The sequence below is a fragment of the Macaca nemestrina genome, chromosome 13 (assembly GCF_043159975.1).
Source record: "Macaca nemestrina isolate mMacNem1 chromosome 13, mMacNem.hap1, whole genome shotgun sequence".
NCBI lineage: Eukaryota > Metazoa > Chordata > Mammalia > Primates > Cercopithecidae > Macaca > Macaca nemestrina.
In genome coordinates this window covers 61,156,235-61,170,486 of record NC_092137.1, presented here as the reverse complement: position 1 = coordinate 61,170,486, position 14,252 = coordinate 61,156,235, and the positions used below count along the sequence as shown (strand labels likewise).

The 14,252-nt window shown below is 38.9% G+C and overlaps 1 protein-coding gene and 2 pseudogenes across 8 annotated transcripts in view; all 3 read left to right on the top strand.

Annotated features, from left to right (window-relative positions):
* Positions 1–6,888, top strand: part of LOC105465099 (pseudouridine synthase 10) — an 86,005-nt gene extending 79,117 nt beyond the window's left edge. For 5 of the 8 annotated variants that reach the window (XM_011713330.3, XM_011713331.3, XM_011713329.2 and 2 more), the window contains 2 exons: positions 2,204–2,303; positions 4,870–6,506. In XM_011713330.3, coding sequence (XP_011711632.2) covers positions 2,204–2,303; positions 4,870–4,908 — 139 coding nt within the window. In that variant the 3' untranslated portion in view covers positions 4,909–6,506. Of the gene's footprint in view, positions 1–2,203; positions 2,304–4,869 lie in introns of all 8 variants that reach the window. The other 3 variants (XM_011713328.2, XM_011713327.2, XM_011713326.3) reach the window with 1 other exon arrangement.
* Positions 6,889–6,993: 105 nt separating this feature from the next.
* LOC105465095 (small ribosomal subunit protein eS12-like) lies at positions 6,994–9,684 on the top strand (annotated as a pseudogene).
* On the top strand, positions 9,407–10,543 carry LOC105465097 (non-POU domain-containing octamer-binding protein pseudogene; annotated as a pseudogene).
* Positions 10,544–14,252: the final 3,709 nt, after the last annotated feature.

Here is a 14,252-nt window from a genome sequence, read left to right as displayed (position 1 = left end):
TTTCAAGTATTTGCCTCGGATGATTAAACACAGGTAGTAGATGGGAATAGCACTACTTTACATCATGATCTTTTACTTGGCCACTGGCCTAGTACAACAGAGAATATCTTTGTCTACTACCTTGTGAAAAAAACAAAACTAAAACGACTCAGATGACATATCATTATCACCATTTTCAGACTGCAAAGAGTTTTGACTGTATTACAGAAAGGTTGAGATTCAGAGTTAAAATATCCATAGTCCAAGGCTGATAATTTGTTCATAATCTAACCTGACTTGTATGATTTTTGTATCAGAACTGAGTCGCTGATTAAAATATATCAGGGAGCTCTAACAGGCTTAGCTTTAGTTTACTTTTTGAAGGTCTTCCTAGTTTTTGTTTGCTTCTTGGTTTTATATTATTATGTGATCCAATAGCATGAAGTGACAAAATGCCTTCTAACTGGTATAGAACTAATGATGTACTATTGTATGTGTGTGTATATGTGTAACACATATACACACACACACTATATATATATAGAAAAAAAGCAAGTTTTAATTACCAAATACCATTCTTACTATATTGCTGTAACTAGTCTGCCTGCCCTTCCCCACCAACCTGCATTCACTTCTTCCCCTGCACTACCCTAGGACCTGGATTTACTCAGCTAAGCCAAGTATAGGTTATCTACTCTTAAAATCTTCTAAATTTTGTAATTTGCATCAATTTCAATTTCGACTCCAGTGGATAGATCTTTGTATCTTTGTTGTTTGGAGCATATTTGCCTATTATGGATGGAATTTCAAATCATGTATATATTTTTAAAAAATCTTCTTACCTAATCCTGGCTTTTAGTTTTGGTGGGCCAAGGAGAAATGTCTTTTGTAGAATTTGATGTCTTTTCAATCCTATTAAAACATTCTTAGAACTACCCATGTACATGTACTTAAGGTATTAGCCAAGAAAAACTATGTGTTAAAGCTTTAGATGCCACATGGTTATACACAGAAGTATATGAATTTTTCACTTACTAAATTTACTTTATATATACCTTATATATTTACATCGATCAGTGCACTGAGATAGCTCATTTGACTTAAACCTTGTCCCTCTGGTTAGGAATAAGAACGTCTCTGGATGTTTTAACTGGTTATTCTGGGGCTATTTGGTTTTCTGTCTTCATCATTGCTACGCAGAAGGGGATTCTTTAAAGAAAATGAGAGACAATAAATAACAATTGTTGGGTAGTTGTGAGTTTATCAAAAAAGACAGTTACTAGATAATTTTATGTCTTGTGCTTTAGTCAAAACATTTGGCAAAGGTAGAGTGAGTAAAACGTTCAGACAGTGAGGACATAATATCAGTATATTATAGTATAGATTTTTCACCATCTAGAGACAAATTTGTTTCTCTATTCAAGTTCCATTAATTATTTTCTACTAAATGCTGGTTTGTAGAACAAAACATAATGCTGCATTTTTACTGAATGGTGGCAAAAACAAATCTTTTAGATAAATATTGTCAAAGCTGCAGTACAGTCCTGTGTAAGGAATGTTAATCTGAAAAACAAATTCTAGAATTAGTTATTGATTTCAAAATTTGAAGACCTATGAGGGAAATACAAAGTTGCCCCTTAAAAAAAGAGAGACAGAATTAACTTAGTTCTTTTGCTAACCGTGTTAGCAAACTAGATGGTAGGTCTGAAGAGCCATCATTAAGACTAAACTAATAGTCTCATTATTCCTTCCATCCTATTGCCTCTGGGTCATGTTACAAGGAATGCCATCATTGAGATCACTCTGTGTGTGACTCTGTGGAAACGTACCATCTGGCAGGTGACAGTTGCCATTATTAAAAAATGGGACTAACAACATGATAATACAGAAATTGTGGCCAAGTTGTTTTTTAATAAAAGCATTCAGCTATAGTTAATTTTTAAAATCCACATCCAAACCTTGACACTTGGAGATGAGCTATAAAGAAAAAAGAAAGTAATGATTTTTGGTAAGTTTGATGTAAACACATTTCCCAGGCTCTGATGTTGGCTGCCAGCCTACTAGGAACCACCTGGCCAAAGCTTTTTTTTTAAGACACACAAGTCAGAGCTCAGAAATAACCTCTCTTTTGTAACATTTCTGCTCTTATTATTTTTGCCTGTCAAACCTTACCAAATAGTTGGTACAGCATGCTGTCTTCATTTTTTCCTTAAACAAACCCCAGCTACATTAAAGAGTTTGTACATGGAGACTTCGGGAGAACCAAGCCAAACATTGGGTCCCTGATGAATGTGACCGCAGACATTCTTGAGCTGGATGTTGAGGTAAACCATTCTATTATGGAATGCACATTGGCAAAGTGAATTCAACCAAAGTTATGCGCTTTGGCATTAAGCTGTTTTAGTACTACCCACCTCCATAGGTATTTGAGAATGGTGAAAATCTCACAGTAACATTGTATTGAAGGGCGGGACTGTCTTTGGATTTTTTTGTTTGTTTGTTTTTAATACGAGGTCTCATGTTCCTTGCAAATATATAGCTAATTTACTAACTGAGCTTTATCAAATCTAAACCCTTAAACCAAGCAAGGAAATAAAGTTGTAAGTGTTCTCCATATGTCCTTTGGACTCTAGAGAATTCATTCCCATACCTGTTGCGTTTTATAGACTTTAAAGCAACCGATTCAGAAACATTGATTCACAAGGGTAGAAAGTGAGGTGAGCCAATGTTTCTTCATAAAAGCAGTTCTATAAGGACCCCTGTGATGTGGTCCAAGTTCTCTGCTCTTATAGTCTGAATTGAAACAAGGTTAAATTCTAAAATAATTGTAAGAATGGTTCTGTCGGGCAAGTCTCCATAAATATTTCATTTGAGTATCAGTAAGTGTTGAGTCATGAGTGGTGTTTCTTCATGAAAATCTGACTAGGAATAGAGTACCTCCCCCACTACTCTCCCCAGAATCTTAGGACTTGGGGATTTGTACTTGGGAATAATAGCAAAGTTACAGAAAGAAGTGGGCATAGTTGCCCAATGTGAAAACATCTATGGTAATCAAATGATCACTGGAGTAGTATTTCCTTACCAGCAGTTCTCTCAAGTGCTCTGGGATTAGATTAGCTCCTGCAGTATAGCCAGTGATCGTGCCCTCAAGGTTGCAGGGAGCCTCTTCAGTGAAACTGTCATTTGGAGGAAGACAACTTCTGTTAAAGAAAAATCTCTACTCCATTCTTTTTTTTTTTTTTTTTTTTTGAGACAGGGTCTTGCTCTGTCACCCAGGCTGGAGTGCAGTGGTGCGATCATGGCTCACTGCAACCCTGACCTCCCAGGCTCAAGCAGTCCTCCTGCCTCAGTCTCCCGAGTAGCTGGGACCACAGGCATGAGCCACTATGCCTGGCTTTTGTTGTTGTTGAGATGCGGTCTCACCATGTTGCCCAGGCTTGCATTAATCTTTTTTTTCCTTAATTCTCAGAACAGTTAGGAGTGTCAAAGACTCACAGGCCAGTGTTTCTCAACACTGACTGCCCACTGGAATCACTGTGGAGCTTTGTAAGCACTACAACATGCCTCCCTCCACACACACAGAGATTGTGATCAGTCATGTTTTATTTTCAGCTTGAGAAAACACTCATTAATTTACATTTGGGTGTTTGGTATATGGCTATATTCTGAAACAGAACCAAAATATCTTCTTGAGATTTGTAAAAGACACACACACACGTAGCTTGTAGGCTTTTCTAATAAATTTTTTTGAAGCCAGTACATGAAGTGACTCATGGATTAATGAAGAAATTTTCAGTAAATAATTTCACGTTTTAAACTTTAAATGTCAATAAAAACCACAGATACAGTGGGGGTTTTTTTTGTTTTGTTTTAACTTTCTCTTAAAGTAGATCCTCTAGCCTTTGATAGACCTGGTATGTGTTTATGTGGAGACAAATAGTCTGTTTACTGTAATTTCATTCTGACTCAAAGGTCAAGGTTTTGTCCTAGAAGAACAAAATAAAGGTAAGTAGAGATAGATGAACTGGATTTTAAAGAAACAGAAATTCTACAGAAGTGAAGCACAAAGATCCTTAATCCTTTTCTAGTTCCAGGTCATCTTTCATAATCATTTATTTCACATTTTGTTGCTATGTTGCAAACAAGACTTATAGGCGTATAGACTACTTGAATATTTGTTCAATGCAAGATGAGAGAATGAAAATGATCAGAAGAATGAAAGTTTCTGAGACTTCTGAGGGAAAATTGGTGTAGTCACTTGAATTTGTTTGCTACTTTGACCCATAAATACCATTTTTTTTTTTTTTTTTTTTTTTTGAGATGGAGTCTCATTCTGTCGCCCAGGCTGGAGTGCCGTGGCATGATTTTGGCTCACTGCAACCTCTGCCTCCTGGGCTCAAGCTATTCTCCTGCCTCAGCCTCCCGAGTAGCTGGGACTACAGGCGTGTGCCACCATGCTCGGCTAAATTTTGTATTTTTAGTGGAGACGGGGTTTTGCCATGTTGGCCAGGCTGGTCTTGAACTCTTGACCATGAGTGATCTGCCCACCTCGGCCTCCCAAAGTGCTGGGATTAAAGGTGTGAGCCACCACGTCTGGCCCCATAAATACCATTTAAAATTTTTAAATGTATTCTCTTGTCAGTCAAAAAGCACAATTAATAACCAACTGAGTAGCCAAATACTGCTACTCAATTAATTCAGAAGATCTCAGGTCCAAGAATCCCTAGAACAGACTTGACGGTGTTAATTTATGGTATTCAATAGCTCTTTTCTTCAAATGCAGTTTCTTCTGTTGCATTATATTAAAACTATTACATTTATACAGCATTACCAGCAAATGCTTACCACAACAGCAATATCTGTTTTAATGACTTCTTGTCTCCCTTCTAGTCTGTAGATGTTGACTGGCCACCTGCTCTGGATGACTAGCTTTCAAAGTTGGAGACAAAGCGTAGGGTTTTCCTGGCATGGTGTGGACATCCACGGAGCACACGCCGTAAAATGGCTGTTTACCCACCATAACGGTGTCTTGGAAACCATTTGGATCATGTTGATCTATATAATTGTTAATTTGTTGTAACATCTCAGGATCTATATATGTGTATATTTTGTGTTAAATTGTTCCAAGGATGTCTTACGATTTTTCTCATTCCCTCTCTCACCCCCACAAACCAAACTATGAATAATGAAATAATTCTCCTTAATTCTTTCATTTAGAGAGGTACACAAACAGAACACATTCTCTCTTAAGAAGCTTTAATTTCAGCAAGATTTCCCTCCACAAGAGATATACTACCTTTAAAATCATGTTCTAATTTTTAAAAATTATCTGAATAAAAGTTACATCTAGATTTATGCAGCATAATATCCTATAATATTCTAAGATTGCAAATGCAAATCTGACATTATTATTTTTCCCAGGAAGCCTCAAACGAGCTATTACCAATGAAGTACTTTTGGCTGTGATTTGTCATAAATCTTAACCAAACTATGAATAATGAAATAATTCTCATTAATACTTTCATTAAGGAAGAATTTTGACAATCTAAAATTGTCAATACATTTTTCCTGTGGAGGGAAAGTAAAACCATAGGAACCAAGGCATGCCATGGTAGGAGCCTTTAATAAATCTTTTAAATAAGGAGAAACAAGTGCCTTTAATAACTTCAATCCCAGGGTTAAGAATTTGAAAAATTGAGAATGCTAAACAAAGAAGAACTGATATTATTTCAGAATACTTCAATATATTATCCAATTATAAACATTTTAATGATACCTTATTAAAGTAGATAGGATATTGTCTCCATTTTATAAATATGGAAACCAAAGACTAGAAGTTAAATGACTTATCCAAAATTGTTAGCTACTTCTATATTGAGGACTAGAACTGAAGTTTCTTGGTCTCCAGGGTCTTTCTAATAAGCCCTATTATTGAACACCTGTTTGTGTGAAGGGGCAGCTATGGATGCCATTTAAACTCACGTAACTGAGAATTAACTTTTGGAATGTAGTTACCAAATCAAAGAGCTCACCAAAAAATAGCCCAAGACTATTTAATGCAATCTTATATAGTTACCATTTGTTATTAAGTTAAAGCTCAGTTGGTATTACAAAGAGGAAAAACATTAAGCTAAACCTAAAAAAAATGAATGGGTCATTAAATTTCAGAAAGGAGCCTTATTACAATTTCAGATTTGAGTATAATTTCCATCACCCTAATTCAACTATTTGAGCTTTTTTTAAGAATACATGTAACTTGACTAGTATTAGATTACTCACCGTTTCCCATCTCTGTATTAAACATAAATCACAGATACCAAGATTCACTTTAGATATGAGGAAAATGGTTTTAATGGACACAAAGGAGTCAGCCACGTTGGAACCAACATGGTTTCATACCACGTTGAAACCATGTGTTTGATATGTGAATAACAGCAAATGCTTTTTTCACTGTTGTCAATGCCAATGCATTGAAATGCCCAGAAAATGAGAAAAGGATAACAAATAAACTTTTGATAAAAAGGTAAGATTTTCTGTGTGGATGTTTCTCAGTTTCTGGGAAAATTCTGCTACAAAAGAGACTTAAATAGTTTAGGAGGCAGTCTTTCGCATGGTATATTTGGCTTAGCTTTGAATTCAGTGGACCTGTAATGTGTAAGAATGAAGAACGTGCTTAGCAAACTGAAATGAGAAGACTTCTATTTCTTAAATTTCTATTCCTGAGATTATACAAAATTTCAAGCAAAGAGTAAGCATTAGCTTTAAATACTTCTTCCAAATGTTCATAGAATTTTGAGACAAAGATTGTAAAAAATTAATGTTTGTCTTTGTTTCAGGCAGAACTGGGAATATTAAGTAGTGAGAGTGCTACAATTTCCCTTTTGCCTACATAAAAGCATTTTAAAATTAGTTTTATGATTTCTTTGTAAGCTTTATTTAAATTCGAAGTCTTTTTCATAACACTTAGAGAAAGAGCCCTTTGTACTTCTTAGTATCTCTTTGTCCCAAATATAGTCTGTGGTTTATTTTAGGAAAAACATCAACTCTGGATACCTGGAAAAGTCAAGAGAAAATAAAATTGGCAAAATGAAAAATTTCCAAGTAAGATAACCGGTTACATTTGTGAGTTATGTGAAGTAAATTTAGAAGTTAAATTTCCATTTTCTAAGAGAAAAACATCTTACTTGGCAGATCTTTTCTTTTGGAGCTAATTATTCTTTAAGTCCACTTAAGAGAATGAACTTTGATATCAGCTTTTCTGATTTTTTAACAAAGGCTACCCTTGTTTATTATGAAAAATATTACTTTTATAATTCTATTTTGAATTTCTAAATTTTGAAATAATTCCAAACTTACAGGAAAAGTTGCAAAAAAAGTACAAAGAACCTTTTTCCCTGAGCCATGGAGTCAGTGATGCCCCATGATCTTAAAGGCTTCAGTGTGTCATTTCTACAAACCAGGACATTCTTTTACTTAACCACAACACAGTGATCAACATCGGGAATTAACGCTGATATATTACCATCTAACCTACAGACCCTGTTCAAGTTGCCAGTTGTCCCATCAATGTCCTTCATAGTCAAGTGCTCACATTGCATTTTGTTACATCTCTTTAGTCTCCACCACTCTTACAAGTTTGTCTTTCTTGACTTTAATTACTTTAATATTTTTTAAGATTTCAGGTCAGTTATTTTGTAGACCATTCCTCAATTTGGGTTTGCCTGATGTTTCCTTTTTATTAGATTCAGATTGTACCTTTTTGGCAAGAAAACCACAAAAGAGAGATTGTCTTCTTCTTGCATCTTATCAGGTGTCACACAGTTTTGATTTGTCCAGTTTATTTCCTCTGCACTAACCCTGCAAAGGGCTTTTTCTCTAAGATCTGATCTCTTTTAGCAGAAAATGGTATTTAGAAACCAAGATCTGGGCAGTAGGCATGCTCATTGTTTTGTGCCATTGCTGTTTCCAAGCCCTCTCATGGAACAGAGCTAGGGAACAAACATGAATGCATATGCATGCACACACACACACACACACACACACACACACATACACCTATACGTCTCTGTATCTACACATACTGAAAGCTGTAAGAGTTTATACCAGTACTTCCAATTCCAACCTTATTCTAGTTTTCACCCTTTCCAAATTTGTAATTCTCTTCTCTGACTATAAGAAATCTGGCTCCTGCTTTTTCTCTGCCGCCACCGAGTTGTATAGAGGTGGAGTCTCGGGTGCATTCAAGATTTGGCTTCACTTGTAACCCACTGCCATGGCGGAGGAAGGCAGTGCTGCTGGAGGTGCAGTGGACATTAATACTGTTTTACAGGAGGTGCTGAAGACCGCCGTCATCCATGATGGCCTAGCACGTGAAATTTGCAAAGCTGCCAAAGGCTTAGACAAGTGCCAAGCCCATCTTTGGGTGCTGTGTGTGCTTGCATCCAACTGTGATGAGCCTATGTATGTCCAGTTGGTGGAGGCCCTTTGTGCTGAACACCAAATCAACCTAATTAAGGTTGATGACAAGAAACTAGGAGAATGGGCAGGCCTCTGTAAAACTGACAGAGGGGAAACCCCGTAAAGTGGTTGGTTGAAGTTGTGTAGTAGTTAAGAACTATGGCAAGGAGTCTCAGGCCAAGGACGTCATTGAAGAGTACTTCAAATGCAAGAAATGAACAAATAAATTTTTGGCACACACACACAGACACTCACTTAAAAAAAAAGAAAAAAGAAAGAAAAAAGAAATTTGACTCAGTCCTCCTCAAAAATAACCAATCTATTGCTGCTTCATTATTCACAGTCCCCTCCCTGCTGCCCTCAGACGTTCTCCTCAGGCTCCACACTGCAGCCCTACACTAGGCCACTACCACTGCCCCCTGTGGTAACATCTTCTTGCACTTGGTACAGAACAAGCAAATGGCTTTTGTCCTGAATTATTCAGGAAGGGAGGGAGACAGGTGGGAAGGAAGTCAGGAAGGCAGAAAATAAAAATCGTTTGATACCACAGAAATACGAAGGATCAAAGGAGATTATTAGGAACAATTATATATTATATGCCAACAATTGGATCACCTAGAAGTGGACAGATTTCCAGACGCATACAACCTACCAGGAATGAATCATAAACAGAAAATCTAAACAGACCAATAGCAAATAAGGGTCACCATTACTCTGAGGAGAGGACAGTAGGTAGGGAAGCAGTACAACTTTTAACTTGGAGCAAAACCATGCTCTAGGGAAACATTATTAGCATCCCCAGCAACAGCAGCAGCCATCGCTGCTGCCAATACCTGCAAATGGGAAAAAGGCCAGCAGCCAAAATGAAGGCTTGACTATTGACCCGAAGCATTTTAGGAAACCAGGAAAGAAGCCCTTCACCAAACAAAGCTATTTCTTTGTGGGAAGTGTTCACATCACTGAGGAGGAAATGAGGAAATGTGAGAAATACGGGAAGGCAATTTCACAGAAAGAGGATTTAAATAAACAAAAAGGAAAAATTAAAAAATTAAAAACAATAACAACAAAAAAGAAACATGGGAAGGCAGGTGAGGTCTTCATAAGGATAAAGGCTTTGACTTTATGCACTTGGAAGCACAAACCCTAGTAGAGATTGCCAAAGTGGGTCTGGACAATATGCAGCTGTGTGCACTCTGCCTGCCACAGTGCATCCCTTACAGTCCGAAACCTTCTAACAAACTTTTGGAAGAAGCCTTTTCTTTATTTGGCCAGGTGGAGGGGGCTGTAGTCACTGTGGATAATCAAGGAAGGCCCTCAGGGAAAGGCACTGTTGAGTTCTCAGGGCAGCCAGTTGCTCAGAAAGTGCAGGCTGCTTCCTGCTAACCACATTTCCTCATCCTGTTACTGGGTAGCCCATAGGCTAATTAGGTGACAAAGAAGGACTTCCAGAGAAGCTGGTTGTAAAAAATCAGCAATTTCACAAGGAGTGAGAACAGCCACCCCAGTATGCACAGCATGGCTTTTGAATATGAGTATGGCATGCACTGGAGGGTGCTCATTGAGATGGAGAAGCAGCAGCAGGACGAAGTGGATCACAATTATCAAGGAGGCTCATGAGAAGCTGGAGATGGAGATGGGGGTTGCTTGCCTTCATCAATGCCAGGTCATGCTAATGAGGCAGGATTTGATGAGGTGCCAAGAAGAGCTGTGGAGGATGGAAGAGCTGAACAACCAAGAGATGCAAAAACGACGGCAACTGGAGCCCATGCGAGAGGAGTGCAGGCACTAGAAGGAAGTGATGCACTGGTAATGGTAGGAAAGATTCACCGGAACCTTCTCTGATATGAGAGAGCAGGAGAGACAGCTGTGCCAGATGGCTGCGGGAGGTGCTACGGGCATAACAGAGGCACCATGCCCCCTGCTTTTGTGCCAGCTGTTACCCCAGCTCTTCCAGAACCTGAACCTATGATGCTAATTGACCTCACCAACGATGGAATGCTTTGGCCAAGCTGCTGCAATGGAAGGAATTGGGGCAATTGGTGGAACTCCTCCTGCATTGAACTGTGCAACTCCTGAAGCTGAATTTCCTCCAAACACACGTTGCTGATACTAATAAAGTTACAGTGTCTAGTTCCTGAAAACCTTTAAGAGGACCCTATTTGGACTAGCCAGAATTCTACCCTAGAAAAGTGAGATTCCTCCCGATAGGTCTACGCTACCTACACTACTCTAGGGAGTATTTTGGAGGAAGAGAGCAAGGGAGGAGTGGTATTTAACAAACCAGTTCTGTGTGGTATACTGTTTAACTGAAAATTCTCTGTGGTGCATTACTGAAGTCTCAAATGCGACTGTTGAAGACGTGGGGGAACCACGGTGAAATGAATCCAGTTAGAGACCCATTAATCTTGATGATTCCTTTTTTCTCCATCCTGTTTCATTTGCTTTCTTATCCATACACTAACCAACCCCAGAGACACCACACATACACCACAAAAAACAAACCTCCTCCAATGCCCTTCGCCCCACTGCTCCATTCACTCCCAGGTGAGAATTCAGGCAAATGTCCACAGAGGTCACAAACAATGTACGTATAGTTCTTTTATACCCCATATATTATCCCCTTCATGTCCTAAGGAAGACATTTTCTCTTAGAGATTCATTTCAGTATATCTTTTCAAAAATCTTGTGTTAACTTGCCTCAATCTTTTTCTTGGATGAGGACAACCCAGGAATGGCCCTTTTGTGTCTATGATGTTGCTATTCACAGCTTTCCTTGATAGGCCTAGTACAGTCTTGGAAACAGGGTTGCTGGATGCTGAAGGTCTGAGAGCAGCTCTTAGCCTTGCCTATCTTACTTAGTAGTTATGCTGTGCATATTTAATGGATGTACTATGTTTGATTTGTTGCTAATACCTTAAATTTGAAGGTTTTCTGAGAAATGGAGCAGCAATGCAGCATCACTTGTTAAAATACATTTTAAGCCTTAAAAAAAAAAGGAGATTGAATCAGTAATCCCAGCACATTGGGAGGCTGAGGTGGGTAGATCACAAGGTCAAGAGATCGAAACCATCCTGGCCAACATGTTGAAACCCCGTCTCTACTAAAAATACAAAAATTAGCTGGGTGTTGTGGTGCGCACCTGTAGTCCCAGCTACTTGGGAGGCTGAGGCAAGAGAATCACTTGAACCTGGAAGGCAGAGGTTGTAGTGAGCCGAGATCGCACCACTGTACTCCAGCCTGGTGAGAGAGTGAGACTCAGCCTCAAAAAAAAAAAAGTCTCCTTTGGGTATATACCCAGTAATGGGATGGCTGGGTCGTATGGTACATCTAGTTCTAGATCCTTGAGGAATCGCCATACTGTTTTCCGTAATGGTTGAACTAGTTTACAATCCCACCAACAGTGTAAAAGTGTTCCTATTTCTCCACATCCTCTCCAGCACCTGTTGTTTCCTGACTTTTTAATGATCGCCATTCTAACTGGTGTGAGATGGTATCTCATTGTGGTTTTGATTTGCATTTCTCTGATGGCCAGTGATGATGAGCATTTTTTCATGTGTCTGTTGGCTGTATGAATGTCTTCTTTTGAGAAATGTCTGTTCATATCCTTTGCCCACTTGTTGATGGGGTTGTTTTTTTCTTGTAAATTTGTTTGAGTTCTTTGTAGATTCTGGATATTAGCCCTTTGTCAGATGAGTAGATTGCAAAAATTTTCTCCCATTCTGTAGGTTGCCTGTTCACTCTGATGGTAGTTTCTTTTGCTGTGCAGAAGCTCTTTAGTTTAATGAGATCCCATTTGTCAATTTTGGCTTTTGCTGCCGTTGCTTTTGGTGTTTTAGACATGAAGTCTTTGCCCATGCCTATGTCCTGAATGGTACTACCTAGGTTTTCCTCTAGGGTTTTTATGGTATTAGGTCTAACATTTAAGTCTCTAATCCATCTTGAATTAATTTTCGTATAAGGAGTAAGGAAAGGATCCAGTTTCAGCTTTCTACTTATGGCTAGCCAATTTTCCCAGCACCATTTATTAAATAGGGAATCCTTTCCCCATTTCTTGTTTCTCTCAGGTTTGTCAAAGATCAGATGGCTGTAGATGTGTGGTATTATTTCTGAGGCCTCTGTTCTGTTCCATTGGTCTATATCTCTGTTTTGGTACCAGTACCATGCTGTTTTGGTTACTGTAGCCTTGTAGTATAGTTTGAAGTCAGGTAGCGTGATGCCTCCAGCTAAAGGATTATAAATCATGCTGCTATAAAGACACATGCACACGTATGTTTATTGCGGCACTATTCACAATAGCAAAGACTTGGAATCAACCCAAATGTCCATCAGTGGCAGACTGGATTAAGAAAATGTGGCACATATACACCATGGAATACTATGCAGCCATAAAAAAGGATGAGTTTGTGTCCTTTGTAGGGACATGGATGCAGCTGGAAACCATCATTCTTAGCAAACTATCACAAGAACAGAAAACCAAACACCGCATGTTCTCACTCATAGGTGGGAACTGAACAATGAGATCACTTGGACTTGGGAAGGGGAACATCACACACCGGGGCCTATCATGGGGTGGGGGAGGGGGGAGGGATTGCATTGGGAGTTATACCTGATGTAAATGACGAGTTGATGGGTGCTGACGAGTTGATGGGTGCAGCACAGCAACATGGCACAAGTATACCTATGTAACAAACCTGCACGTTATGCACATTTACCCTAGAACTTAAAGTATAATAATAATAAAAAATAAATAAATAAATTAAAAAAAAAAAAAAAAGTCTCTCATCAAATAAAAGACCCAGAACCTGACAGCTTCACTGCTGAACGCTATCGAACATTTAAAGAACTACGGCCAGGCACGGTGGCTCACATCTGTTATCCCAGCACTTTGGGAGGCTTAGGTGGTAGGATTGCTTAAGCACAGGAGTTTGAGACCAGCCTGGGCAACATAGGGATAATGTGTCTCTACAAAAAATAAAAAATTAGCTGGGTGTGGTGATGCATGTTGGTGGTCCAAACTACTCGGGAGGCTGAGGTGGCAGAATTAATTCAGCCCAGGCGGTGAAGGCTGCAGCGAGCCGTGATAGTGCCACTGCACTCCAGCCTGGGCAACAGGGCAAGACCCCCATCTCAAAAAAGGAAGAATACCAGCCCTTCTCAAACTCTTCCAAAAAATTGAAGAGGAAGGAATGCTTCCAAACTCATTTTACAAGGCCAGCATTACCCTGACACCAAAGCCAGACAAGGACACTATTAAAGAAAACTTGTCAATTAGACTGTGGCAAATATGGAAAAAAAGAAAAAAGAAAGCTACAGGTCAATATTTCTGATGACCACAGATGCAAAAAAAAATTTTTTTTTTTTCTGAGACAGGGTCTCCCTCTGTTACCCAGGATGGAGTGCAGTGGTGCAATCATGGCTCACTGCAGCCTTGACCTTTCAGACTCAGGTGATCCTTCCACCTCAGCCTCCTGAGTAGCTGGGACTTCAGGTGCACACCATCATGCCCAGCTAATTAAAAACAAAAAATTATTCGTCTAGGCAGGGTCCCATTATGTTGTCCAGGCTGGTCTTGAACTCCTGGGTCAAGCCAGCCTCAGGCCTTGACCACCTAAAAGTGCTGAGATTACAAGTGTGAGCCACAATGCCTGGTCAAGATGCAAAAAATTTCAACAAAATACTAGTAAACCAATTCAACAGCACATTGAAAAGATTAATCACCATGACCAAGTAATATTTATGTCAGGGATTCACAGATGGTTCAACATACGCCAATCTATAAATATACCACATGAACAGAATGAAAGACAAAAACCATA